General features: G+C 46.7%; 6 protein-coding genes across 6 annotated transcripts; 1 reads left to right on the top strand and 5 right to left on the bottom strand.

The window, feature by feature from the left end:
* Window positions 1-1,083: 1,083 nt before the first annotated feature.
* On the bottom strand, window positions 1,084-2,396 carry JR316_0012358 (uncharacterized protein; the record flags this gene model as incomplete). Its single annotated transcript, XM_047897983.1, has 2 exons — window positions 1,084-2,294; window positions 2,354-2,396. The coding sequence occupies 2 exons, from the start codon at window positions 2,394-2,396 to the stop codon at window positions 1,084-1,086; spliced, it is 1,254 nt and encodes a 417-aa protein (XP_047742872.1).
* A 6,892-nt stretch (window positions 2,397-9,288) lies between these two features.
* JR316_0012357 (uncharacterized protein) lies at window positions 9,289-12,028 on the top strand (the record flags this gene model as incomplete). The annotated part of the gene is made up of 4 exons (XM_047897982.1): window positions 9,289-9,589; window positions 9,654-10,147; window positions 10,208-10,887; window positions 10,936-12,028. 4 exons carry the CDS (start codon window positions 9,289-9,291, stop codon window positions 12,026-12,028), a joined length of 2,568 nt encoding a protein of 855 aa, XP_047742871.1.
* Window positions 12,029-12,861: 833 nt separating this feature from the next.
* Window positions 12,862-14,917, bottom strand: JR316_0012356 (uncharacterized protein; the record flags this gene model as incomplete). Its single annotated transcript, XM_047897981.1, has 2 exons — window positions 12,862-13,507; window positions 14,667-14,917. The coding sequence occupies 2 exons, from the start codon at window positions 14,915-14,917 to the stop codon at window positions 12,862-12,864; spliced, it is 897 nt and encodes a 298-aa protein (XP_047742870.1).
* A 5,498-nt stretch (window positions 14,918-20,415) lies between these two features.
* Window positions 20,416-20,857, bottom strand: JR316_0012355 (uncharacterized protein; the record flags this gene model as incomplete). Its single annotated transcript, XM_047897980.1, has 2 exons — window positions 20,416-20,464; window positions 20,544-20,857. 2 exons carry the CDS (start codon window positions 20,855-20,857, stop codon window positions 20,416-20,418), a joined length of 363 nt encoding a protein of 120 aa, XP_047742869.1.
* An 881-nt stretch (window positions 20,858-21,738) lies between these two features.
* Window positions 21,739-25,460, bottom strand: JR316_0012354 (uncharacterized protein; the record flags this gene model as incomplete). The annotated part of the gene is made up of 8 exons (XM_047897979.1): window positions 21,739-21,762; window positions 21,783-21,839; window positions 21,928-23,158; window positions 23,232-23,482; window positions 24,070-24,522; window positions 24,584-24,623; window positions 24,677-25,190; window positions 25,451-25,460. The coding sequence occupies 8 exons, from the start codon at window positions 25,458-25,460 to the stop codon at window positions 21,739-21,741; spliced, it is 2,580 nt and encodes an 859-aa protein (XP_047742868.1).
* A 405-nt stretch (window positions 25,461-25,865) lies between these two features.
* Window positions 25,866-27,148, bottom strand: JR316_0012353 (uncharacterized protein; the record flags this gene model as incomplete). Its single annotated transcript, XM_047897978.1, has 5 exons — window positions 25,866-25,912; window positions 26,138-26,221; window positions 26,253-26,569; window positions 26,644-26,664; window positions 26,724-27,148. The coding sequence occupies 5 exons, from the start codon at window positions 27,146-27,148 to the stop codon at window positions 25,866-25,868; spliced, it is 894 nt and encodes a 297-aa protein (XP_047742867.1).
* Between the last annotated feature and the right edge of the window lie 851 nt (window positions 27,149-27,999).

Here is a 27,999-nt window from a genome sequence, read left to right as displayed (position 1 = left end):
AGGAGCAACAGTGGGAGTGATTTGCCGTTACCGATGCGACAGTAATAGAGTATAGGTTGAAGTTGATGTAATATGTTTAAAAAAGAAAAGTAAAAAAGAAACAAGGTACGTCAGTAAATCCGCAGCGGAAGCGACAGAGTCAAGGTAGAAGGAGAAAACGATCGGCAAAGTGGGGAAGCGGTATACTACCGAAGAAAAAAGTTGGCGTACCTTGAGTTTCTTGCAATGTGTGCAGGCTCCGGGACTGAGTATATTGACATGACGGGCGCATGGACGAGGAAAAAGCGGAATTCGTCATATCATAAGATCATTAACCGAGTCGACATATGTCGGATTCCGGAGAGGCAAAAGATGCGAAAGTAAAGCAAAGACCAAAGCATAGTGAATGTTGTTCAGGTTGCGAGAGATTAGATGACCGGTGGTATGATGGTGAGGCGGTGTCACAAGTCACGGGAGACAAATTGTGCCGAGTAACATGAGGTGTGTTATTTTTGGTATTCACAACCGCCGGGAAGACGACAAGGCATCCAGTGCAAGGCGATGTTCATAGCACACAGGAACAGTCCACAATGAACACCAACGCAAACAAGTCGCCCGAGCCCATACCAAAGCGAAGAGATGCCGCAAGTAACCCAATCAAAGACCGGGAGAGAAAAGCCGGCCGGTCCCGTATGTTATAGTTGTTGGAGCAGCAGGTGAAAGTGTCCCCGGTGCGTAGTCCAGGCGTTTAGGCCAGTCGGATAGGGCGACATATCGATTGAACGGGCGTCAAATTTTGAACACATTGTTGGGAGGCGGTCAATCGCCGAGTGAAAGAGAATATCATAAATTGAAGACAAAAAATAGAATCAAGCAGTTCGTCAGTAAGAAGCACAAACACGCCAAACGACAGAAAAACTGAAACGAAAACGAATGCTCCTCCTGTTCTTCGCAGACTTCTGATCTCTGGGAGCGACAGGAGCGCACGACCAGGCACTCAAAATGCATGTTCATTGCCTCAAGGCGTGTCCCACAGCAGACGTCACTGCACAGACCAAAGGCGGTGCGCCAGGCAAAAAGATGTTCATACTGGTAAAATAACACTCACAGACGTGATCTGACTTCTTTCTTGCCTCCCTTTCCAACCACACCCAAGCCGCCTAGGCCAACGCCAATTGCGCCGCTCATCCCAAGACCAGTCCCGTCGTCATCGTCGTCGCTTTCGGAATCACTGGCATCTTCCGCTGCATACCTGCTTCCCTGATTATTGGACCACTCCGTATGGTCGTCCCTTTTGGCCCTCTTTCGCTTCGCACCAGCTGCAGCTGTCGTTGTTGCCGCCGCCGCACCTGGTCGAGGAGGAGAGGCCGTTTTGGCCGATCCATCCGGACGTTTGGCACTAGATGGGATTACTCTGTTTATCTGCGATGGGCCCGCTTTTCCAGCGCTAACTTGATTATCTCGAATTTTAGACTGTTGTGACTGGTGGCCGGCCGAGCTCGTGTCAGCCTTCTTAGTGGAATAGATCGACTCATTGGTCCAAATGTTAGGGGGTGGAGATAGCGAAGAAGCATGAGATGACGCGTTTGAATTAGAAACCGGAGTGCCAAAGTCAGATCTATTGCGTTGGGATGGTAGGTATCTTGCCGTCTGGGGAACGAGAAATTGCGAAGACTGGCTAGGTTTTTGCTCAATTTGGCCAGAAGACAGGTGGGATGGTTGCTGTTGCTGGCTGAACTGTTGCTGCTGATAGACAGGATCTGGAGTGTTGGAGTAAGAATGTACAGCAGACTCGGGCGTCGTGGACGTATGGTACGAGTGAGCATTTTCGGGTGAAGGGGCACTACTATTGTTGCTCATTGACAGCATTTCCGGATAGAATGCAGAATAGATGTCGCTTGACTGACTCTGGTAAGTGGAAGTTCCACTGACGGCACCTTGAGTGACAGTGTCCGGTGTAGACGCAGCATACTGGTTCATCGAACCTGATGCGTACTGACCCTGCATAAAATTGAATGAGCTCTGTCCGCTCTGATGGACAGTCGGAGCGGGAGCAGTGGGTCGTCGGTACGACGAAGAATACTCGACCTGCTGGGGCTGCTGCTGCTGCTGCTGGCTGCCACCATGAAAAGAATCGAGCCATTGCTGATATTGACCCTGGTTCTCATTCTGATGAATATCATCCGGATTGTAGTAGGAAGAAGTGGGTGGAATCATGGACGAAGAAGTGGCGGGCTGTTGTGCACCTTTGGGAGAGTTTTGCTGGTTATAAAACCACAGATCGCTAGCGGCTGAAGAAGACTGCTCAAGTTGACCTAAAAGAAGTAGAAAAGTTGAGGATCGAATCATGGACAATGCTGGAGAAAGTAGCTACCAGAGCGCGCAGAGGAAGAAGCTCTCTGGTTTTGCGAATTCATGGAGTTTTGTGCTCCGGAGACGCCTCTAGGATGGATGGACGACATTGAAGTTATGATTAGAGGTAGTGATATGCCCGGGATATGGTAGGAGGGGACGTCGGAAAAGTTTGGGGCCCGACGGAGGATGGATTGGTAGGGTGGTGTATATATGGATCTGGCCCGGCATCTCAGGTTCTTGTGGTGTTGGCTTACCTGCCGATGTTAGCACCGAACGTCCCATATCGATGGAGAAGTCCCTAACCACCACGAGCCAAACTGCCCTCGGCTCGTGCCTATCAATTTCACATCATGATCGACACAATTATTACCCCATTCCGAGCAACCAAGCTTATATCCTACAACCTTCAAAAAAATCATTTGTTCAAACTGACCGAATTTTGTCACCATTTCTTGCTCATCAAATCATCATCTGCTACGATGATTGCCAACAACTATCTTCATCAGATATTCCATTCTTAGTCTTCTAGTGTCTTGTGTCGACATAATATTGGCATTTCTTGACATATAATTCTCCGTCTCCTCGACATATCTACCCAAACTTGGCCTCTGTCTCCCAGACTTCCCTTTGTTCAAAACATATCTCCCTGCAATCTCTCATAACACACGGCATCCAGGGCCGGCTGATTACGCTCTTTCACTTGTCAAATCCACCTTTTCTTATACTACTGATTCTCTTTCTTTTTAGTTCCCCCCATATGTTACATGCTTCTCTACCCCACCCTTGGTGGCATGGCAGTCTTGCCGTCGCGTCTCTAGCGCGACATGTCACGTCGCGAGATGTTTTAACTTAGCTCCGAACTTATTCGCTTCATGCTTTTGGGCGCCCATTATCTGCCAAAAATATATCCGACGGCCATCGGTCTCAACAGCGTCCGTCTACCTCAATCCGACTCCGAGAGTGTCCTTTGTCCCCATTTTGTGCATGCATTTCTATCGTCGGAAAAGGAAGGTGTCTATTCATACAGTGTGCCTCACCACTTCCTGGTTCCAAGATAGCCACTACAGCGTCCTAGTCGACCAAAAAGACAACAATCTACCACCCCTTTCACCTCACAGAAAGGCCTGGACTTCAAAAATCGATACCCCTCACCAGTATGACCTTCTAATCAATCATTCGAAGGCGCCCTGAGAATTGATCAATTGATCCTTCCTATGTATACTCTTCAAAGGCACAAGTTTCATCAATGCTCTCGTACTGTGATTCTGTAAGTCCATGACCTCACCTTAACGCGTTCTACTCCGTGCACCATTCCACCAGGTTGGAGCACGGAGACCCATCCCAAAATTCGCGCGCCTTCTATCTGTAACAGCTGCTGAACGTGAACCCCCGTCTCTGCCTCGTTTCGCCATGTGTTATCAGCTTCTTTCTGACAGGCACCCCAATGATTGGTTGGCTGAACACAAAACATACACATTCTCACAATGCCACGATCTCTGTTCGTCTTCGATCCGTGACTTAGTGAGCATCTAAATTAGTACGCGTTCAACATGCAGGTCGGCATTTGTGGTCATATGAGTCGACCCTTTCCCTCCACCGACATCGAAGCCCGGGACTTGGCTTTGTTTCTTCCTTCCGGCCTCTTACAAAAACCACTTTTGACACTGACAACGTTCGCGGACACTAAATAATAAAAAGATTGAAGAGGAATGCTCTTCGCTAAATAAACAGCCTTGCAGGTTTAAGCATTTTGCGGTCTACCAAGGATCCATCGCCGTCGAAATCATCTTCTCCGGTCTCCGAGACATCAGCTTTCTCCGAACTTTAATTTTATTGGACGTGAAAACTGGCGGCACGTCAACAAATAATGATGAATATCCTTAGCGGTGAGGGTGCTGTCTTCGTCCTCGAACGTTCTGTAAACACGAGACGAGTTCGATTAGCAAAAGATATGTTTTACTTTGATTTACTACTGGCTCGGTAAGCCAAGAACCTGTTTTATCTTTTTTTTTCCGTGTCATTGGCCGTTCAAGTTCGCGTATCATTAGCCCCACTGAGAAAAGGCGACGGGTACCGTCGGACAAGCAGAATTTCTAAGACTTCGTCAAACTTCGTTGAAATAATCAGAAACTTGACTGTGGGAAACCGACAATTGAATGAGTAAATCGCGCACTCGCTCCCTTTAGGAAGCGTTCACATCAAGGATGTGGTAAGTTTCACCGCTTGAATAGCTGATGAGAGCTTCTTAATTGTCAATTAATGAACGCGGGAGCTGCAGCTCGGAATATCTCGCCGACCAATACAGACGCATAATTCAATAGAATCTGGGTCTTGCCTGTCGATAATTATAAGTAATATCATGAAAACCTCCGAACCTTGAGAGAAAACGGGATCAATTTTGATGCACTATCATATCAGTACCTTCATTCTTGATTAATCTGATCAAAAAAGCTTAGAACAAAAAGACTATAAAGACCTGCGAAAGACGTTCATTCCAATGAGTGAATTTCCAAGCCAAGTTAAAGCGCCCCCTCCTCGGTAAGGAAGCTCCTGGGTCCCCATCCGGCGTCAAGCCCCTAATGACTACATATCACGCGCTTGAGTGCAGTGTTCTCAAGTTCGACAGACAGCTCGAAATCCGTGCTCCCATGCGCGTGTGTACTATTCAAATCCTGATTAAATCAAGGAAGCAGGAGCCCAAGCCCCGAACGTGAACCCCAGCAGTCGGGTTCACCCTTCAATTCGAACTTGGACTTTCTGAATTAGATAGCCACACATGACATCAAGTGAGAGTTAATGCGGGTATCCTCAATTGCGCTAATAACCGCACTGAGGCCAAGGCTAATCAAATCATATGTTCTGTGCTGATCCTAGATCCAATACTATACCAGCAACACGGGCTCTGCAGCAGCGATGATTTGCGTGCGACGGGTGATAACCTTCCGGTGCAAAACTGCTGTTGCAGCTGCACGCACAAAGCCCTCCATTGCTCACGCTGATCGTCGCTATCCCGGGGAACATCAGCGCGGTTCGAACCTTCGACTGATGCAATCCTATTACTCCACTCCTTCTATTCTTTCTTCAGGGCTTCGACAGGCGGAAGGGGATTGCGCGGGGATGAACTCTGCTCTTTTTTCTCAGTCGCGCCAAGTCCGCCACTATCTATATCCACTATCTCGTATCGATTTGGATTTGGATAGTTCTATAGCTCCTGAAGGTTAAGGGTGGAACTTTAAACAAAAGGCGGCTTGAAAATATCTGGATTTAGTTTATAATATCAAGTCCAAGTAATCTAAGTTATCATACCTCCTGCCCAAGTGGATCTCTTTTGGGCCTATAAACATCAACGCTTAGTATATAATGTGAACCAATCCAATTGATTGATTTCCTCTGTGAGATGGGGTCGTGACTTGCTGTCTGTATTCATGTCAAAAAGACTTTCATCCAAAATCAGAGAATTCTGTTAGCAGAGACCAAATATAGATCTTCACCGACATACCTACTCAGTGCTAATGCTAAAAGCTAGTAAAAGACACAAGGTTTGACTGTTTTGGATATTAAGGTTTAATTCATTCATTTCGCATACGAGGCGACTCATATTTACCGTGGCCGCTACCGCATATTTACTGACGTTAAGGTCCGTTAGATGCCCAAGGTTGTCGAAGGTTTTCCCGCCTTGAACTGCGCATCTTTCAGAGATCGAGACCTCAACGACCCAGAAAGATCGATGGAGCGCAGCATCATGGGACCAAGGGAATTACGCATCCTCCGTAGAATTCAATTCTTACGAAAAGGTCTTTTTCTTAACGCTTCGAAAGAATCAAGTCATCACGAAAGTGATAACTGATCCTGTTTGAAGTCTTGTTATCAGTCGTTGGTATATGTTAATGCTGGCGTTTGCAGTCAAGTTCGGTTACTAATTAGAGTAACTCGCAAATAGCTTATAGCCGATGATGGTAATTTGATATTGTCAGGAAGAACCTCTGTGGCGTTTTCCATTTTTGAATGTTAGGGGAAAACTACATTTGTACGGCCTGCAGTCCCACATTGTGTATTTTAAAAGCATGAAACCGGACAGAGCCTGAAGCAGTTAACCCTCGCGCGATGTGAATATGGGTCAGCTGAGCTAGGTTAAAAGAGATAGAAGAGCTAGATAATATTTCAAACAACCTGGAACGAGTTACACCAAATGACGCCGAGGATATTTAAGCGCCATCACTTTTTTGATGGTGTTTCTGGGAGGTAAATATAACAATGATATAATCGTCATTCACTGAGTGCGCGTGTGGGTGATTCGCTTGGACTCCAGATCCTAAGGCTGGGGTACGGGGCACATCACATTCACACTCCCGAATGCGCGCCAGTGACTAGATACGCGCGCACCGGGCAAGGATAGGTGAGTAACCGAAAATTAGTCCTCGGCTCATAGTTAGCCATTCTCTCTTTGCTGGACTCTGGAGTCTGCGGTATATTACCGAAACGGGTAGGATAAACAGCGAGCGGCTATTTTTAACACAAGCGCGCGGCGATGATCACGGCGATGATGATGTTTTGTGTCGCTTACAAGGCTCTATATATTGATATGAGATGTGATTGTAGCTAGATTTCTTGCTTACATTGATTCCCCGAGGCCATATGGATGGATGACTATGACTACAGTTGCTTGAGAAGAATTTATTGTGATACACGTATCATCATTATCCTCAACGCGATGTACAATGCGCTATATGCATGCGAGGGTAGGATTTACTTCATAGTCTCCGATTCTCTGGATATAATCGTGATATTTTATCTGCTTGATAACTCAGTCGAGTCTTTGTGCACTGTGCATAATTCGGGCAATTTTTATCCGAGCGCATTGCTTATTGATATTGTGATAAAAATTACATACATAACGGCTCCAACCTTGCTTGACATGCTCAAAATGAAAGCATATAACTTACAGCATCCAGAGTGTTAGCTACGCAAAATCTAAATGAATATATCTTTTGGTGCAGTTGAATCATACCCGTCACTGCCGATGTGCGACCGGCATATCCCGAAAGCATTGGTGCTCATTCTGCGACCATTGCAAACATTAATTACATCCTCACATCAACGTGAGGAATTTTCTCTCACTTTTTCTATTTTACGGACATACACCAAGTATCTGCGCTCTTTCCGAGACGTCATAAATCACATTCATGGAGCATGCTAAAAATAAACCGCGTAGTGTTTACACACGTGATCGTGAACTAAACTTTCAGGTGTTTCCCGGATTGTTTGCAGCTCGACCTCGCCTTCTTGCTTTCCTTCTTGTGCTCGTCCCGATTTTTTGTCCCTCCGAATAAAACCCTAACTCACTCACGAATTGGACTGTGCTGCAGATGCTTCAAGCTGATCCGGATGGCGCTGTGTTATACAGGCGCTTGTGTTCATTCCGGGCTTTGTCTGCGTGCCATGGGTTTATCGTGTGCGAAGAGGAGCTGCTATTCCTTGCATGTATGGCAAGTACTTACAGGTTTTGCATTCGTGCTGGAAGGAGTGTCCTTTCATCACAATGTCCTGATGCCCGTCGACTTATACCAACCATCCAGAGGCAGCCAGCAGCATTTGTCCAACTTCTGCCTCGTTCCTTGGATGGCCCCAGAAGCTCCCCCGCGGCAATTTTCCTCAGAAACACTGGGTTTATGGTACTTTTGGCATATAAAAGAGGTCAACGACACGTACAGGGCGGAGGAATGAACAGGTTGACGCGCACAGCTCGTTCGTCGTCTTGTTTCTTCATCAAAGGCTCCATATTTAACCATTTCTTACCCTCTGCACCGCGCTCAACAAGAACAGTATATCGAGGGCAAGCTCCATCTCCGCCTCCGTTTGATTATCCTGTCTGTCGCCTCCGTCTTATCGTCTTATGCTTGATGTGAGTATCCCGGTGCGCCGCTGGTGCGGAATCTAAGCTCTCTTCATTTGTAACAATTGTTGTCTGTGAGTCCTGTTGCTTCTGAGAGTCATGTCTAGATCGGGTGCGATTGCGCCGCAGCTGCGGCCACGTTGAACCTTTTGTTCAAATATGCAGTGTATAGGAAGGGGGCTGTAGGACGGTAAGATCAACTCATCGGCTCAGTGCAGGGTATACGAAATCAGAAGCAAGAGGCGGCGAGTTGTTTTGCGGAAGATCTTCAATTCACGGAGAACACGCAACGCCATGACCTTGTTCTTGTTCCACGTTTTCGTTATGTTATTTGGCGAGGTACTGTTCTGCCAGTGCTAACTCAAGAGGACGTCGAGCTTTTCCAGTTCAGCGCTGCCTTTGCGAGTCAAGTGAGCCTTTACAATTAACCGTCTCACTGTACACTTTCGCAGACAGGCGCTCTACAAGCTCCAGACACCGCACCATCGATTCATCGGTCGCTTCAGGGTTCATAGTACTGTAGTTCCAAGGTATCGAATAGTAAGGACATCGACGTATTTTAGAAGGTTACAAACAGAAACAACGAGAACATTCTCAATTCTCGCACCCACCTTCCAGTAGCAAAAACAAATATGATATGACGCACTCCAATTACTCCACTGCACTGCGTAGCCCGTCGATTAGATTCCACATCCATTCCTCGATGAATCTATTTCAGGGACACACCCTATACCTAAAACGGCTCTGAATCCAATGACGTCACATGTATAACTCGTTCGCGTCATTGGTGACTTGACTAGGACCTTTGGCGTACCAGTTGGGCTCTGGGCAATATTCATGTGTGTTCATAGGTGGAGGGGGGGCTATAAAGAGTGGGCCCGTAGACATGTCTCATCCCTCTCCAAACTCGAATTTCTTGAATCCACACCCCCAACCCACCCATTCACAACCTTTCACGAAACCAATCAACATCTCCACGCATCCATTTTTTTTAAATAATCAATCACCCAAACCCACCTAAAACAAGCTCGTTAAAGTAAAAGTAATAATCGTAATCAGTAATGGACAAAGCATCCTCCGTCCTCGCCGCTCTCGAAGCCGGCAAGCTGCCCTCCACACAACAGATTAACGTGTTCATCGACTGGCTGAGCGACGTCGGTATCGCGCGGGTCGATGCTAATCTCGCCAAAGCTGCAGAGGAAGTCGACGAAGCTGTCTCCGCCGCCGCGGCGTCGCAGAACGTCGACGTCAATGCTAATACCAACATCAACGCGGATGCACTGAGCGCACAGGGCCGCGTACTCGCGAGCGGGCTACGCGGTGTGCTCGATGCGTACAAGCAGCTGGGGATCAACAAGAACGGTGCGTATACAGATATCTACCCACGTCCTAAACGAAACATTTACTGACGACGATGTCAATTCAGGGGACAACGTCCTCCAACAAGCCCTTCACCACCTCACGCAGGGCGATCTCACATCCACACCCGAGGCGCAACAAACCAAAGACGACGCGCTAAACGACATCTCTGCCATCCGCCGTGCTCTCCGCACACTGCTCACCACGCTCTGGTCCTCTCTCTCCTCCGAGGGCACGTCGCTGGGCGAGGACATCCTCTCGCTCATCCGGCTCTCGCTCGCAGACGCCGCGGAGCTCGTCGAGGGGCAGGCTGGGTCCGCAAAGGCCGCGATCCGCAGTGTGGAAGAGGAGGTGCGCGAGGGCAAGCGGGATGCGCTGGGGCGGGAGAAGAAAAGGATGGAGGAGGAGCGGGAGGGAGGCGCCAAGGTCCGGTGGGAGCATGGGATGGATGTCGTTAAGGATACAGGGTCCACTGTCATTGGTACGGTGCAAAGTACTACCCAGGCGATTGAGGAGAAGAAGGAGAAGACTGGTTCGAGGCTTCGTGAGACATTCTACAAGGTAATTTCTTTCAATCTTTTTGGGGCATGTAAATTGGTTTGTTAATGTGGCGCTCTGTAGGTCAGCGACCGTGCAAAGAACGATCCCGAGTACCGCCAATCCCTCGACACGCTCTTCGACATCGTGCAGAAGCGGCTCAACAGCACCATTGACGCGGCATCCGATCCCAACACCACACTCTCCAGCTTCGTCTCTGACCCGACACCCGAGCAGCACATTCCCAAGGCTCTCAACCTGCTCCGCACGCTCGTCGAGCGCCTGGCAAACACCTCGCTTGAGCCGCTGATCCAGAAATTCCGCACGGCTGCATATACAATCTTGCAAGACCCCGAGCTCAAGGCGTGGTTCGACGACTTTCTCTCTGTGTCGCGGAAGAATCTTGCGGATCCGGGGTACGCGCGTTCTGATGAGGCCGAGGCGAAACGCCAGGAACTGCGCTCGAGGTGGAAGGCACTTCTGGACAAGGACTCGTCGGGTAAATGGAAGATGGTCGTCGATGATTTGAAGAAGGAGTTGAACAACGTGCAAAGTGGCATGGAGAACGACGAGGACCTGAATAGGCTCAAGGAGGCGCATGCTAAGCTGGGCGCGGATATTGAGAGGGGACTCGTTGATGCGAGCGAGGAGGCGAAGACGGGTGTGCAGGCTGCGATTGAGCAGGCGACGTGGTTCTGGCAGGACCTGTTCAAGTATTATATTCCAAAGTTCTTGTCAAAGATGAAGGACGTTCCTATCCCAAGGTTAGTGGTTTACCATGCTGAATTTGAAAGGTGCTTACTTTGATATAGAACGGAATACAAGGACGATGAGATCGAGTTTGTGCTCGAGAACCTCGATATCTCAACATTCAACATCTTGCCGTCGCATGTATACATTCGCAACATCACCGACATCGACATCCAAACGTCTGCGAAACCATCCACTCCTTCTCACACCAACGTCGGCGCGCTAACGCACGTACGCATCCAAGCACTGCAACTCTCGCTCAAAGACGTCTCGTTCTGGTACAAAGACAAAACGGCGTCCGCCATCGGCCCCTCCGAGTTTACCGGTCTTCTAGGCCTGAAGCTGCCGGAGAAAGGGATCGATGTGGACCTCAAGATCCGGCTTATCCCTGCGAACGCGACAGGCTCGCACTCGCGCGCGGCGCGCAAGCACTTTAACGTCATTGAGAGCGCGTCGGTGTCGATCGCTGAAGACGTAGGGATCGATATCAGGGATTCCAACCACTCGGTGCTCGTGACGGTCTTCAAACCGATGATGGTCGCGAAGATGCGGCAGGCGCTGGAGAAGACGCTGACGGAGCAGATTCGGGCTATTGTGGATTGGGCGGACGGTGTAGCGTTCGATGTGGGCAGGCGCAGGGAGGTGTTTGAGGATACAGGGCTTGGAGGCGGCGGGTCGCTTATGGCTGCCGTATGGAGCGAGATTGGGCGGCTGGAGCGCGAGAGCAGGGAGGGGCCGGTGGAGATGGGGTGGCATGCCACGGGAACGGGTCTGGTTGTCGAGCAGAGCGTGCGTGTGGAGGGCACAGGAGATGAGTTTGGCGAGGGCCAGGAGGTGCGCAGGTCAATGTTGGCCATGGGTGCTGAGCCACAGATTTTGGACGGGGCAAAGCGCGGGCCTGTAGGGAGTGGGTCGGAGAGGATTGTGGACAAGTTGGAGAGGAGGGCGGAGGAGATGGATGTTGATGTTCCAGAGGTTGATGTGCGGGGTGTGAAGAGGCAGGCGGGCCAGTTGGCCAAGGATGTGCAGGAGAGGGCGCAGGGGCTGTATAAGGAGGGTGAGAGGCAGGTCAAAGGTTTCAGGAGGAGTGTCGAGAGGAAGAAGCAGGTCGAACTCAACAGGCAGGGTTGGCAGAGTAGCAGCTTTGATGTTTGAGGAACAGAAAAATTGCTTTAGTTTCTTGCGTTTTGTAGCTTTCGAGTTTTTGTGTATTTGTATGAAATGATTAATAACATGTTACGGGTTTCTCTTACGGATATCATGGTACTTGTCTATTGAGGGTGTGTGATGAAGCATGGCTCGAAGATGATTTGGGAGAGATGGATAACATTGTGTTGAGAGACGGGCAATTGGCTAAGGATGTGCAGGAGAGAGCTCAGGAACTGTATAAGGAGGATGAGAGGCAGGTAAAAAGCTTCAGGAGATGTTTGGTAAGGGAGAAACAGATCGAGCTCACCAGGGACGGTTTAGTTCACGATCACGTGTTGAAGTTCTACGCGGTTTATTTATAGAACACGCCATGAATGTGATTTGTCTGTGGATGTGGGGGTGTGGGGAGGCGGAGCAGTTAGACAAGGATGAGCAGCAGAGGCACAGAGACTGCATAAAGAGGGTTAGAGATACCACGGGCTCAGGGTGCCTTTATGTAGTTTAATAGTGCCACACAAAGGAATGGGTCATCCTTTCATTGGAGGTGATAACATAAAACAAAACAAATCCGTCTATTCAAGGGGTGTGTTGATGCGTAGCTGGAGCCTGAAGAAGATTTTGGAGATGTGGAGATTATTGCGTTGAGAAAAATGACAAATTGGAGCATGGGCGAGCACTTGGCCCAGGTGTCGCCGCGATCATGTGCATCAATTTACGCGATTTATGTTTAGCAACAGAGAAACGCAGTCAGATTCTGATTCGCACTGCAAATTATACTGGTACAAAACTAGGAGGAATATCATGATCATAATTCCGCGCAGTAACATACCCGCACTTTGTTATAGGCAAAACAAGTACTTGTAAACATGTCCAATCGCCTCCACCGCGCCCTTGTCAATCCAAAACGCCAGCGCATAAATCCCGAGCAACACCCAACCCACAATCCTGACCGCGTCCTCTATCCACGCCGTCCGTTGCTCGCGTCGCCTTTCCGCAAGCGCGCGCTCGAGCTCCTGGATCCTGCCCTGCTGCTCAAAGTCGTTCTGGCGCAGGAACACGATCGTGTTCTGCGCGGTGAGCAGCTGGTGCTCGAGCTGCGCGTTGCGCGCCTCGGTGCGCTCTGCGCGGGCATGGGCGGCGTCGAAGGCGTCGAAGATGCGGTGGATCCGGTGGAGGAAGTCGGCGTTGCGGGCGCAGTATGCTGAGACGGACTCGAGGAAGTCGGTGTTGCGCGCGCAGTATGCTGAGACGGACTCGAGGAAGGCGAGGATATTCGTTGGGCCGCCGGTTCTTAGACTGGTGCTGGCGGATTCAGACGCGCGGAAAGCGCCCCGGTTCCCCGTGCTACTGCTAGTACTACTAGGGGTAGTATGCGTCGGGCCTGTATTCAAGTTGTACGGGTCCATGTAGGACATGTACACTTTGCGGATGTGCGCAGGCGATTTCTCTGCAAGCAGTGTATTGAAGTAAATAAGACGTATACGGCTGTGTCACGACAATGACCAATGACTTAGACTTGCCTGTTGAGACTAATTCTCGGCAGCTGGGACACGGCAGGACGATGTTGGTTGGGCCTCTAGCAGCTGTGACTCGGAGTCTGTCTGTGCATTGCGCACATAGGATGTGGCCTTTGTGGCATCGACCACAAAGAAGAGTGTGAAAATGCGCAGTCAGTTTCACGGTTATACAAATTTGATAAGGATGGAAGTGGGATGGGGACGGAGGCAAGTTCGAGCTTACCACATTCTAAACTGAAAGCGGTCTCGCCGAAGAATTCAAAGCAGACCATGCACTCCATCGTAAGTGCGTAGAAGAAGAGGAAGAGTGATTTTGGGAGGAAATGCAAGAGCTGAGGTATTAAGAGCGATAGAAGTAATAGATTTTAGACCCTTATTCTGTGGCATATACATCATGATGCGCAATTGAATCACCTTTCTTCATTAGACTTGATTGTCAGTTAGTTCAAGAGGTTGGTATACAACAAACAGTTCTATACCATCGGGTAGGATCAGAACTAAGCATATTTTCATAGACTAGCTGCCTGAGAGGGCTTGAATCCGTTTTTTTCTAACCATTTTTTTCAAGTTGTTGAAAGGATTTCATTCAACTAACTGCCCTTACAGAATAAAATGCGTCTTTGTAAATAACATCATACGAGATGGGATATCACAAACACTGATACACCCCTTTAAACACGCTTCTCGAGGCTCACAAAACACAGGGTTATTACCCTGGTGCGGAGTGAGTAGTGAGAGTGGCGAATGGCGTTGTAAGGCAGAAGTAGAGCATGAAGGCCTACTAAGGCCTAAGGTCTTAATGTTAACCATCGGGAATTTTTAAATTAAACATGACAATCGTCTTTAGGAATTCCCAACAGTAGAATGATCAAGGGAACGAGGTCGCACACAAAGTCCAAACAAAAGTAAAATCAGCGGTCAAATCCTTGAAATCCAAATTCAAAATTTCAAGTTTTCAAAGCCGGAACAAGCTCTTCAAAGTCTCCCAAATCGCGCGCTTATGGGACTGCCAAACAGTCGCGCCGGTCACTTTCGAAGTGACCTTTGCGAACCGGGCCATCACCGCCCCGAAGAAAAGGAGAAGCAGTAACAGCACGCACAACATGACCACCAGCCTATGCACCCACATCCCCAGCCTCCGCGCGTGCGCCCTGGCCTCCCCTTCCTTCCCGCGCGCCTCGAGTGACGCGCGTGTCTCCGTATCCAGCCGTCGTGCGCCGTCGCGCAGCTTCGTTGTAGCGATCTGCACGGCGTCTTGCAGTGCATTGTTCTGCGCAAAGGCGCCTTTGAGCGCGCTTTCCAGCCGCGTGTTTTCGGTGCGCAGGTTCTCGACCTGCTCACTTGCTTCTTTGATTGTATCGTTGAGCAGGTTCTCCATCGTGGTTGCAGGCGCCAGAGGCGGCGCGGCGCTTCGAGTCCGAGGGATGTTATTCGATGGGCCGTGAGGGATGTATACCTTCCTGGTATTCTCTGTCAATTTTTTTAATCATTAGCTGCCCAGCATCTTAGAAAAGCTAAGCTGCTATGGGTGCGCACCTTTTTCGACGCGCTTCCTACATGTTGGGCAGCTCATCAAAGCGCTCGACGTCGCTGCCATTAATTTGTTTGTGCACGGTGTGCAAAAGATATGGCCTGAGTATAAAGCAATCAGTGGTTCTGCACATGGGTTATAATATATAATACATAATGCATCACTGTCTATGTATATATTTGTGAGTAGACGATGCTAGACTCGGGACTGACCACACTCTAAGTAAGGCTCCAACCATTTAGTTTCCGTTTAAAAAATATTATAAAATAAACGGAAAGGGTAGGAAACTGTTTACAAACCGTTTACAAATGTTTGTAAACGGTACAGGATGTCACAGCCAGTCACGCGGCATCTGAATTGGTATTGAGAGTATATTTTTATAGCAAATAAAGTAAGGCTCCAACCATTTAGTTTCCGTTTAAAAAATATTATAAAATAAACGGAAAGGGTAGGAAACTGTTTACAAACCGTTTACAAATGTTTGTAAACGGTACAGGATGTCACAGCCAGTCACGCGGCATCTGAATTGGTATTGAGAGTATATTTTTATAGCAAATAAAGGACAGTAGACTACGCAAGTTGTCGCAAGACACGGTCAAAAATACCGGCTCTAATCCACATCTTTGAGAGCAAAGACTCAGTGATAGTTTGAGCTTTCAAAGAGGACCGGAGGTCAGCACACAGATGACGTGACTTTGAAAAAAGTCTCTCCACCGAGACACTTGTTCCTGGAATAGCCAGAAAGTCTTTGGCCATTCTACTAATGACCGGGAAGTTGTGCCCGTAGTTCTGTAGAATTATCAATTCTCAATGGTTAGTAAAGTATTCCAAACAATTAATAAGTGACGAAATTGCTTACTTTCCACCATAATAAAGGTTTGTTTGGTTCTCCACAACCAAATATTTGTCGAGCTTGAAGAAAATGCTCGCGTTCGTCTGTGGTGGGAGAAATTGCCTCTTCATTTACTGCATTGTCTTCGAAGAAGGCAATTTCATCAAGAAAACTTGAGGAGGCTGAGCTTTGTCGAGTAAGTGGCACTGCTGACTTCGGAGAATTTTCAAATGTAGCCTTGTAACGATCAAATGCATGCTTGAAAATGGTCTGAGCTTTAGCAGCTCGGTCACCAGAAGCATCAACTAGACGAAAAAATCTGATTCCAAGGAATGGATGTAGCACTAGTTATGATTAGACACATTTGTGGCAATAGCAAAATAGTTTAAGAACGTACTCGTGGCAATAATGTTGTAATGACAGTTTTGAGCTTTCCCATGATACTTGTACAGCTTTTGAAGTCCTGCGGCCGCTGCTTCTTGAAGTGATGGAAGCAAGTTCATGTCGCTCGCAGCTTTTGAGAGATGTTTATCCATGAAATCATACATTGGAAGGACCCAGGGTAATGTTGGAGTGTTGGAATGCGACATCTGGAGTGTAATCTGAGCAAAGGGTTCCAGAATAGTTTCAAGCTTCTCGAGATAAGACCAGCTTTCTCGGTCAAGCACAAGGCTACTAAACCCATGTAGCGATGCCCATCCGTTAATTGCCTATAGTAAATTCAAAGTCAGTACAATCTTATCAGATGCAAAACGTGAAGAAAATCAAACATTTCTAAGCATTAGAGCCCGCTTTATCATTGCGTGTGTATAGTTCCACCGTGTTCGAACATCCCGGATAGGTAGCAAATGGGCAATCAATACTTTGGGTGCCGGTTCTGCTGTAGTTGATGAAGGGGTATCAATTTTAGAAGATGGTTTTACCTCGTCCCTATACATTGTTGATGCAATTTTATGAAACTGTGCACGCCGTTGAGGAGATGATAAAATCTTTGATACGGTTGTGCGAAGCTAAAATAAAATTGAATCAATTAAGTAGAAAGCTCCAGCCAGCATGCAAGAATCTACCTTCAAAAGAGGGCTGAGGGCTGGCATAGAGCCGGCCAAAAGTATATGATCTTCCTTGTCTTCAGCAGACACCATAAAGGCGGTGCATTCATCTCCATTTTCCCCTTCACCAGCTTCGCGCTCCATTTCCTGAACAGCTGTATCGTTGTCGGCATCGTAGTGTACCGGCAGATCTTTCATTGTTTCGTAATAGTCATTATTTTCAGGATGTTCGGCCTCACCAAGAGTGGCAAGAATTTTTTGCACTACAAGATTGATGACGTGTGCAAGGCAGCGAATCTGCGCATTTTCAGGAATAAATTGTATGTCAAACTTGTTGATTAGAAGACGAGATAGTGTTTGCAGAAGAACATCGTTGGTTGCCGCATTATCGCAGGTTACTGCTAAGAGGTATTAAATTAGGTAAGTAATCGTGATCTAGTAAGCATCGCACAATGAAAACTGGCTCATCTTTTCTAAAACACCCATGTCCGACAAAGCTTTTGCCATCCCTTTGGCAGCATACTCACCTTCATGCTCCTTGTCAACAATTGTATAAAAGTCGATTACCCGTTCTACCAGCTCCCAGTCATCCGATACCCAGGTGGCAATGGTTCCCGCAAATGTAAAAATCATTGATTTTGTAGTCCAGGCATCCGTCGAGACTGCAATTTTTGATTTGACGCTCTACAGAATACAATATGTTAGTCCACATATTGGGTATTGAGTATAATGTACGTACCTCTAACTCGCCTTTCACAACTCTATTCATCTCACAAAAAATCTTTGCAAGATAGTTGCGAACAGTTGTGTCTGATGGTAGCATGTATCGGCTCTCCATGTATTTGAAAAGGCGACCAATGCCAGATGTTTCACCAGTTGTAAAGGGTAAGTCGTCCTCTAGAATCCATGCTGCGAACACGCTAAAAAAACCTTTCTGTGTTCGTGCCAGAGCCGGATTAATCTCGCCGTCCTTGAGATAGTCCTCCATAACTTTTGCTGAGGCTGCGGAAATTCCCCGAAGCTCGCCGGAACCATTAGGAGCGACAGGTGGTACAGTTAGGTCAAGGTTAGAATGTTTTTTAAGGTGAGTTGCTAAATTTCCGAGTGCTGGCTTTGGATGCTCATCGTCGAAACTCTTTTCTTTATCCACAGTCCGTGGAACCGTTACTGACCTAATTTTTATGCAGAGCTGAGTAACGCAACTAATTTTATGATTGATTAAGTCACTTACTTTTTGCAGTGCCTACACGAAAACTCCCATCGATGAACTCCTTGTACTACAACGGGTACCGGATTTCTAAAATGGGCTCGACTGTGGTTTGCAGGGCCCTTTTTGTTGTATTTGACTTCTGTTTCTGATGCCTCAGGTACGTCGTCAACATCAATGACCTTAATCTTTGCAGATTTGGCTGCGCTTGCTGATTTCTTTGCTTTTTTGTACGACGGGCCCTATTACAGTAAATATTCAATAGTAAGTTAACTTATACTTCTTATATTTCAATGTCTTACCTTGTTAACCTGTTCTCCTTCACTTTCTGTATCAGATACTACTTGCTGGCGCTTTTTTGGGTCATTCTTGCTATCATCAACTTCAAGCCCGTCCTTATCGAGGGTATATGACAAAATTGAATCTTCGGATGACTCACGCTCCATATTTCGGCGTGGTTTAAATGTAGCGTCATCCTCAGAATTGATGTCGGTACACTCTCCATCTAATACAAGGTATTTAGATCTTTTATTCAGGGCTAGACGTGAGTTTAATGTGACATTACCTTTGCTAGGAAGGCTCTGAAGGTCACGTACAGCACCATTGATTAGATCCTGAGTTATTCCACTCATTTTTTTTGCCTTCTTTTTGGTTTTTGGTACCGGCTTTGTCTTTGCATTGTTATAGACTCCTGTTTTCTTAGGAGGAAGTTTTCTAACCAATAGTAAGTACATATTAGATTGAATATAAATGTAGATATTAGTTACGCACGTAAGATATTTGAGCTCATCAAGTATCCGTTCCAGCTTCATCCCAACAAGGTCAAGGGGAATGTCGGAGACTTCCCAGTTTATTTTGCCTATATACACACAGAAATTTTCCATTCCAAGCTTTCCACGACGGATATAACGAAAGTGACCGTGCTCATCTCGACAGTCTGCATCTTCTTTAAATAGAATGTCCGTGACACGATTAAATGTCTCAAAGATGGCTGAACCCTGACTTTCGATAGGAGCAGTAGGTATTGCAGTATAGATTTTATCGTGCCGTGTAGCCACTGGTATATTGTCCGGAAGCGACGACGAGAGAAGAGTCAAGGATTTGACAACTTTCTGAATGTGCAAATGCGTAACACGATTGCCAGGCGGAAGTGCTGACATGTCAATGTATGTGGTAGAATTTTCTGGCTTACTCTTGCAGCCTGCAACGTTGCCAACTCTCAGAAATCACATTTCAGTGAATTTTCTCCGGTTCTTACAGTAACCGCTGTCCCGCAACATTGGAAATTGTGTTTTACTAATGCTTATTGGACAATTGAGTTGCTCAGATCAATCCTGGAATAGGGACCGTGTAAACTGTTTGTAAACGGTTTGTATACTGTTTGGCATGAAGTACAAAATAAACTAAACGGTAAATGGAATAAACAGTTTGTAAACGATAAACAAACTAAACGATTGGAGCCTTAACTCTAAGCTGGAAGCCGTTTCGCCGAGTTTATAAAAGCAAATCGCGCACTTTGGCGGACCGGAGACCATAGTGTAAGCAAGTCTTGTTGACCGTCCAACCGTGCACGACATTATAGTTAGTATACGTTGATGATGACGGCGACTGTAGTAGTGCAGATGGGACTCGGAGGTTAAGTGTGAAGGTCCTGATAGAGGGGAATGTTCTGCAAGAATCCAATTTTTCTATCTCGACCTATAAACGCCCGCTTTTCCTCTCATTTTCTTGGCAATTAATTGTCCGCGGCTACTTAGTGTATAACAGAGTCTATCTAACAAAAACTCTGCAAATTCTAATCGCCATGTAGACCGTAATTGTAGTACATGTAACTTAGGACTCAATAAAACTGTCTTTCAATTTTTGTTCTGCACATCAGAATTGGCGGTCATTTAGCTCCGTTAGCTTGATATGTTTGTTTTGTTCGGTTCCGAGTTTCAAAAAGTACAAGTCGGACGTGCAGGGTTGCAGCGCAGAAATCCGCATTACAATAAAGCTTGAATATCGAACGTCCTCACTGAAACTCCCTTTTCCCGGTGTGGCCCCGATGGCGGCTCCACAGTCTATGTATATTCACTTACTACTGGCATCGCCATATCTACAAGACTGATGAGCGTCTTGTAGATACCAAGTGCGCACAAAAAGAAAAGATTGGTTTACTAGCTTAGTTACCGTCGCACCCCACATCGGAGAGTTTGATGATGTCAACAAGAATATGTACACATTATTCCATGCAGTGCTGAGTATTAATACATATCTAAATAATAGGCGGCCAAGTAATAAAGTATCTGAAATCCCAATCAATTCTGTGAACCAAGTATACCAAAGTAATAGTAAAACATTAATGCAATAAGAGCTGTGAATGCAATGGCGCAAAATACATACTGCACCGTCTTTCGACTTGCCTCCGCGCTTTCCAACACAACTTTTTTCTCCAATTCATGTGTCTTTCTAGCAGCCGACTCCAGACGTTCCTGTGTGATCTGCAATTTATGTTGCAGATCCTCCATCTTGCCCGTCGCTTCCTCTACCTGGAGGTTTGCCGCTGCAAGGGTGTCTGCGACTAATTTCTGTTGGTTGATTTCCCTTTGTTTGGATCGAGTAATCATGGGAGGGCGGGAGGTTGACCGGGCCCCGGACGACGTTCTGCCTGATCGTCCTCTCGATGGAGTTTCGGTAGTTGGCTCGTCTAGGGTCATGTATATTGTCCTAATATGCGCCGACGACCTTTCTAAATGTTGAAAATGCAATCAGTCTAGCTTTTTTTTTAAATTGACGATGGGTACAAACTGAAGAGAACGTTCTCAATACAAGTTGCATTTGGGCAAGGGACCTTTAGGAAGATAGTCTGCTGGTCTGGTAAGACCCTATCAACGCAAGCAGTGCATAAAAGATGGCCTGTATAATAGCCAAATGGTTAACAGATGTCTACCAGATATTAGATTAACATCGATGCTCACCACATTCCAGACTGTACGGTGAGCTGCCGAGATTCTCAATGCATACCTCGCAGATGGGATTACTAGTCATCGCGACAATGAAGGTGGGTTGAAGAGATCGGACTAGAGGTTTACAGTGGCAAACTACTTCGGCGAGGATGGCACAGGGAGTGCAATGATGGAAATATTGAATGACGAGGTTCGTTAAATCCCAACCTTTATGCTTTTGCCTTTGTTCTAACTCCTTGGCAGTAAGCATTGTAACCTGTAGTCGTCCTCGAGGCGGAAGCTACAAAAGAATCCGAGATCACACGAACAATTGCAAAAAATGTCATCGAAATTGATTGAATACGCGTATTCTCGTAAGTGTCGCTATTGTGTGGGGTTACCCTTCAGGAAGTCACAAAGAGCGTTGCTTGACGGACAGGGCTTTTCTGAATTTAAAGTGTAAACTGCACACGTTTAATTATGTTGCCCTTTGTACCCGAAGCGAAGCAGAAAGGGATCCAAGCTTTGTCCAAGCTGAACAAAAAAAATGTTCTATCGCGCTACTCCACTTTCCAGAACATCCAAGGCCGGATTAATAGTAAATCATTTCCCTTTGCAGACGATGGAGCAGTGAAGTTCCTGCGCCTCGCTTCCTAATAGTCTCGCTGTATACTCGTCTGAGATGTCGATCATATACCTTGATGAAGGATAACCTCCACTCATCAAGGGCGGCCTCACGAGTCTCGTAAGTCAACTTCATGATAAGGAAGAAAAAGAAATAATAAATGATGGAGTCAATAAAGGATCAAAGACGGAAGCTACATGAAGCCAAAAAAACTCACGTCACCCATATTCTCAAATGCCATCACAAGGGCCCCTAAGTCTGGCATGCCCTTCGCCAGCGTTGCCAGCACCCTCCTGTCGAAACATCCTACCATGATCTGCAGGCGTGTAATTTCCAGCGAACGGTGGCTGAACAATCCAGCAACTCCTTCAACCTCATCCAGAGTGAGAAACCGCCCGGTCAAACATAGGTGTGTCAACGTGTCACACGACCTGCGGACAAGAGGTAAGGTGTTGGAGAGGGATATGAAGGGGATTGCGAGATTGTGGAGATTGGAAAGGCAGGTAGAATGGACGAGCAGAAGGTTATTCATCCGGATCCATGGGTTGTGGTTCCTAGTGTCCACATCACCACTATGACTGCCATTATCCACAAGGTTTCCATTCGTGTCGTCAAAAGCCTGTGCATATGAAAGCAATCCTACGTGTTGATGCTCCCAATTAGCCGCCAGTGAAACATGTCTTAGAGAAAACCGACAGGATTCCAGGAATTTGATGATTCCATTCAAATCCGAAAGCAAATCGCTGTGGAATGAAATATCAAAGCTGAACTCCCTCAAAGAGATAAAATCAGTGGGAAAAGCAGAGAAGAAGGATGAAAGGTCAGTTAAAGCTGAGGAAGAGATGGTAAGAGATTGCAGTGAAGAGCGGCGCTGGGCAATAAATGGAACGACGGTGTCCAGCAGTTGTTGCGCATCGAGATCTGCCAACGTTTTAGAAGGCTGATCACTTGTCCTGTAGTCAAAGTGGAGAGTGAGATCCTCAATGTTGTCAAAGTTAGCATTAGGCAGAAGCTCCTTGAATTTCGCTATCGGCGCGCGCAGGTTGAGCTTACGCAAGCTTCTATCAAAGGCCGTCCTCGTCAATATCAAAAACATCAGCGTGTCCCTGTTGACAGGAAGATCCCGCCACTCGAAGTTGAATTCTACTACGTTCGTCATCCCCGCGATGGCCTGAATCATTGACCTAATTACTACTTCAAAGGAAAGCATGCCATCTTTAGCTCGTTCTTGTTCGTGTTGAAGTATCCACGGCGGCCTGGAAGGACGAATATGGAGGAAATGTACAGCACCGAACTTGGAAGAAATGGGTAAAAGGAATTTTTTGAGCGCAGTTTTCGCTTTGCGAAAAGAGGATGATGGGTTGTACAAGACTGCGCGTCGAAGAAGGTATTCAATGAACCAAGCACGGATGTGAAGGGTGCGGACATGCTGTGCGATGAGCGGAGACCTGGGAAATTGGATATCATGAGACGCTGAGACAGTATGCTTTGCCTGCAACAAGTGATTAGGCTGAGACTCACTGCAAACGGTCAAGCTGCTTCACTAGGGCCTGGTCCAAAACAACCCATTGTACTTCACGGTAACGTTGGCTCAGTGCATAGTTGAAAAAGGTACGGTTTATAGCCATATATCGTGTCATTGAGCTGGTGGAGGAGGACACCAACTGCGCAATGATTCGCCATACTTCGTCAGGAATGTCGTTCCCCGTCACAGCAGGCACGGTGGTCCCAGTATCTCGTTCCATCCGACAACAGAGAACAAGAAACGTTTCCTAGATAGCAACAATCTGGCGAGGAATTTAAATGGGCAACGTCCATATACCTGTGTTCAACAGTCATTCCTGACAGTAAGTTTACCACGACCACGTCTTGCCGCTGTTGCTGCGCTGTAAGTTGGATCAGCCAATGACTTCCAAAGGCGGGAACATATTTGAATCGATGCTGGTCTGAGTCGTCAAAAGCATAGGCTAATAATCTGACCACATCGTAAGTGACAATTTGTGGGCAGAGAGCTTGGAAAATGGTGGGGATCGTCCTGGTCAAGGAGTGTAATAAGTTTGAAAACTGGAAAACGGCTTGAAAGCGTGATGGTGACATGATGTGACAAAGAGTAAATGTTACTCTATTTTTAGAACAGGGGCAACACTTGTAAGTAAGCACTGATTTGAGATGCATATGTTCATAAGCGCAGGTCACATAGTATTGTAGAGTCATAATATACAAGTAAAGAGAGAAGAAAACTCCTAATAGTACATGGTATACAAGATTTGGAGCTACTTACAATGCATTGGGCTACTAGTACCCATAATCAGTCTAGGTAATAGCGGGGTCTGCTCTCTGAGCAGCTGAAGTGGCATACCGCGCAGTTGTATTTGGTCGCATACCGATTAGTACCCTTGCCATTGAATATATGATATCCATCCGCTGACGTGCATTCTGGAACAGGAGTATTCTTTGGACACCCGTATCCTCGCCATAATATATCGTTGCCAGTTTTGAGAGTGGGTTTCTTTTTCATCGGGGCACGAGACAAAGTGGGAGCAGGATTAATTGCGGTCGAAGAAGTAACATCAGCAGCTGCAGGAGCTGGAGGAGAAGCAGCTCCGTCCTGCTGCGGGACAATTGGTTTACTTGTCTCCGTGTTGACCAATTTACGGACGCGGTCAAGGCGGGTGGCTGGTAGTCTGGCTACCTGCCGAGATTGCAAATAAACTGATGCCGGTTCTTCTTTTATATTGGACGCAGAAGGACTCGGGGTGGTATCATTGCACGAGGATGTGGTGGAACTCTTTCCGAACAAAGGAAAATTGGTCTACAATCAAGGTATACATATCAGAGTGTGCGAAATGAATGCATTCCAGTTACAACCATACTTTATGTGCAATATTATTACCCTGAACTTGAGTCTCAAATCTACGAAAATGATTAGCGAGATTGATATTAAAGAAATAGAACATGCACTATACCGGAAAATAGCTTTGGAAGTATCCTGGAGCACCGTCTTGACTGAAGGCAGCTGGTCGCCCTTGCTATTCTGAGTCGACAATACATGAAGTTGAGCTTTCAAATCGGTTACTTCGTGCTTCAATTTCGCGTTATCTTTACTAATGTTCTTAATCATTTCTTGTGCAGATGTCCGGTAAGAGATGTGCGCATCCAGTTCTTCGTGTGTTTGCTGTAAAGCACTTGTCATCTTGCGCAATTTCTCGATCAAGAGTTCATTTTCTTGAGATTTTAGGATGGATTCCCCTCTCGCTGCTTCAACAGACCGCAGGTAGGAGCGTTGGACATCTTTTAGTATATTGGCCTCTTGAATAGCCTCGTCTCTTTGTTGCTGTAAAATTTTCAAGTGCTGACGAAGAAGGGCAATTTCCGCATATTGTGTAGCAACCGGCCTAAGAGCGAAAGCTTTAGAGACAAGGGATGTGCTACTATCTTTACTGCTCAAAGCGATCTTCTTATCCGTATCCACAGTGTTTTCTGTAGAAATTGATAAGATCCGGGGTACTAGTGATAGAGTCACCGAATCGAATGAAGTGCATTCCGACTTACTGGGTGTACACCGTTGTTGACACCAGGCACAGGATAAGTGTCCGTTAGTACACAAACTATGTCCTAATTGTGAAAGAGCTTGATCAGTTTATCGGAATAATAAACTATTAATCAGACCACCAGAAAGCGCTTACCGCACGGCAGGGTGGAATGTACATTGCTTTCCGAGCAGACAGAGCACAATATACCCTGAGTCATCTCTTGAGGCTTTATCAGGATATGTAACTGCTGGGTTGGATTAATAGCTGGTGGTGGTCTGAAAGAAAAAGGATGGAAGCAGCCGCTGTGGACTCCGCCTTTGTCCTAATGACAAGGCACGTGTTGGTTTCCTGACCACTCTGAGTCGCCGCCGAGTCATAAACATCTCCGAAGCAAGTACTAGGCATTAAGAGAAAGATTCTCCCCGACATCCCAACCCTACGGCACATAATGGCTTAGCACAGTTCATGCACAGTTCGAGCTCCTACCGCGTTATCTATTTTTATGGAGTCACTTTAATTAGACCAGTTAGCGACGCGACTTTAAATCAAGACGCGACCAGACGCGACCCGTAGTCCGAGTTTTAAATCGAGTGCTCAGGTCCTGTCTGAGGTGCCTACAAGCTCAGGCAATGTAGGCTTTTCTTTGATCAAAATCTTGATTATCCACTGCTTTGAACAATAAAAAAGTTACTATTGTGTATCTGAATGGTTACGTCAAAATTCAGCGTATATGTCATCGACCTTGAGCGTCGTAATGAAAAGTTGAAACATACACCGTACATAACAAGGGATATAGTTACAGACTAATAAAAAATACATATGGGTGTAAATGACTACAAAAGCCAATTATCAAAATTGTTGATGGACGCTCTGCAACATAGGGTTTGAACAGACATTTGTCACCGCCTGCTTTCGGAGCATCTAAAATGGCATTCCGTGCAGGTATACTTTGCTGCGTACTGATTGCTTCCTTTGCCACTAAAATTGTGATATCCGTCTGCTGAAGTACATTCTGGTACGGCTGTCTGTTGTGGACGTCTGTAGCCTCTGCACAATATATCTGCCCCACGCTTCAGCGCGCGTGGCCTTGGAGCTTGTGCTTGTGCAGGAGCGGGATGGGGCACTGTAGAAACTGGGGAAACAGCTGGCGCTAACAAGGAGGTATTAGTGTTGGATATGTTGCCGGTTCTAATGACGCGTCCATTGAGGGCACTCGGTATTCTGGCAGTTTGCTGAGATTGGACACGAGCCGAAGGAGGCTCATCAGGTATACTGGATGACGAAGAACCAAGGGTAGATTGTGCAGCGGTAGACGCTGCTGGATCCCTTGAGACGCACGGGAAGTTCCTCCAAAATTAGTGCCAGTATATAAGAGACCCATGTAAAGAAATTGCACTGACCTTCCCCGACTAGCCTGGATACTGAAGACAAAGATAGATGATCAACTAATGCTAAGCTGGATATTAATGACAACACATACTGGGAGTTTGCGACACGAAGCTCGGCTTTTAATTCCATTATTTCGTTTTTCAGTCTGTTATTTTCGTTTTGAAAACTCTCAAAGATTCCTTGTGCAGATGCTCTGTAGGAAGTGTGACTGTTCAGGGATTGTTCTAAAGCATAAGCATTATCTCGCAGTTGCTGTTTCAAACTGTTGATTTCGTTCGACTTTGACATTGATTCCCTTCTGGTTGTTGCAAGGACGTCATTTAATCTGTTGGTTTCGGCAGCCGCTTCCGCCCTCTGCCTCTGTGCAGTGTTTAATTGCTCACGAAGTAGGGTAACCTCTGCGTCATTAGCAACAATCGGTCTAGACGTCGATGAGGTATCAGAATGTACGGTGTTAGAAGAATCGGACGGGTTGTTGCTATTCAAGAAGACCCTTCGAACCACCTCCGCAGACATTCCTGTTTTGATCGATGAGATCCAAAACCAAGCGTAGAGGCTTTCGATAGGATGGCTTTCACACTTACTAGGAACGTATAGACGGCGGCATGATGGACAGCTGACCTGGCCGCTTCTTGTTCTTGCGCTACCTGCAAGGCTTTCAACGCAGCCAGTACAAAAAATGTGGCCTGATAATCAATTGGCTGAATCAGCTTCATCAGAGATTGAGAAAGTAGCAAAACTCACCGCAGGGCAGAGAATGGGCACCGTCGGAGATCTCTTCAAAGCAGATGGGACACTGGCAGGTCATACTCAAAATATAATGCCACTTCAATGGAGGCGCCTGCACCGATAAGATGTATATTGAAGTCTCGAGGTTGTCGTGGTACCGAACAAAGCAACGAAAATGGCTTAACTTTCGGACTTTCCGGTCTTTGTCCCTGCGGCAGTTCGCGCCCCCTTGGCACGTGTTGCGCTGTCCAGAGCATTTATGTGGAAACGCCGACAACAGTCTTTGGGAGCTCGACTACATCTTAAGAGCATAACCTACCAAATTCACAGTCCCTGACAATTTCGACACACTGATTTCGATATGCCTCTTAATCGTTGGTCTATTTTCAAATCGACGCGACTTTAAATTACGGCGCGACGCACATTGTATAATCACGTGGTGAACGTTACAGTTTCTTTCCAACCTTACGATCGATGTTCAAAGTAAACGTTCGTTCAACGCTTCAACTTGTGTTCAACCTCATTGGGCGCGTGTCCTCGAATTTTATCTGACCTACCGGCATCCCAGAAGGAAGCATCTCTGACATAGGAGGATGCGCTCTTGATACATGGATAAATTACAAAACTATGATATTGTA

Source organism: Psilocybe cubensis, chromosome 12, assembly GCF_017499595.1.
Source record: "Psilocybe cubensis strain MGC-MH-2018 chromosome 12, whole genome shotgun sequence".
Taxonomy (NCBI): Eukaryota; Fungi; Basidiomycota; class Agaricomycetes; order Agaricales; family Agrocybaceae; genus Psilocybe; species Psilocybe cubensis.
Note: the sequence above shows the minus strand (reverse complement) of the source record. Positions and strands in the feature narration are given on the sequence as shown.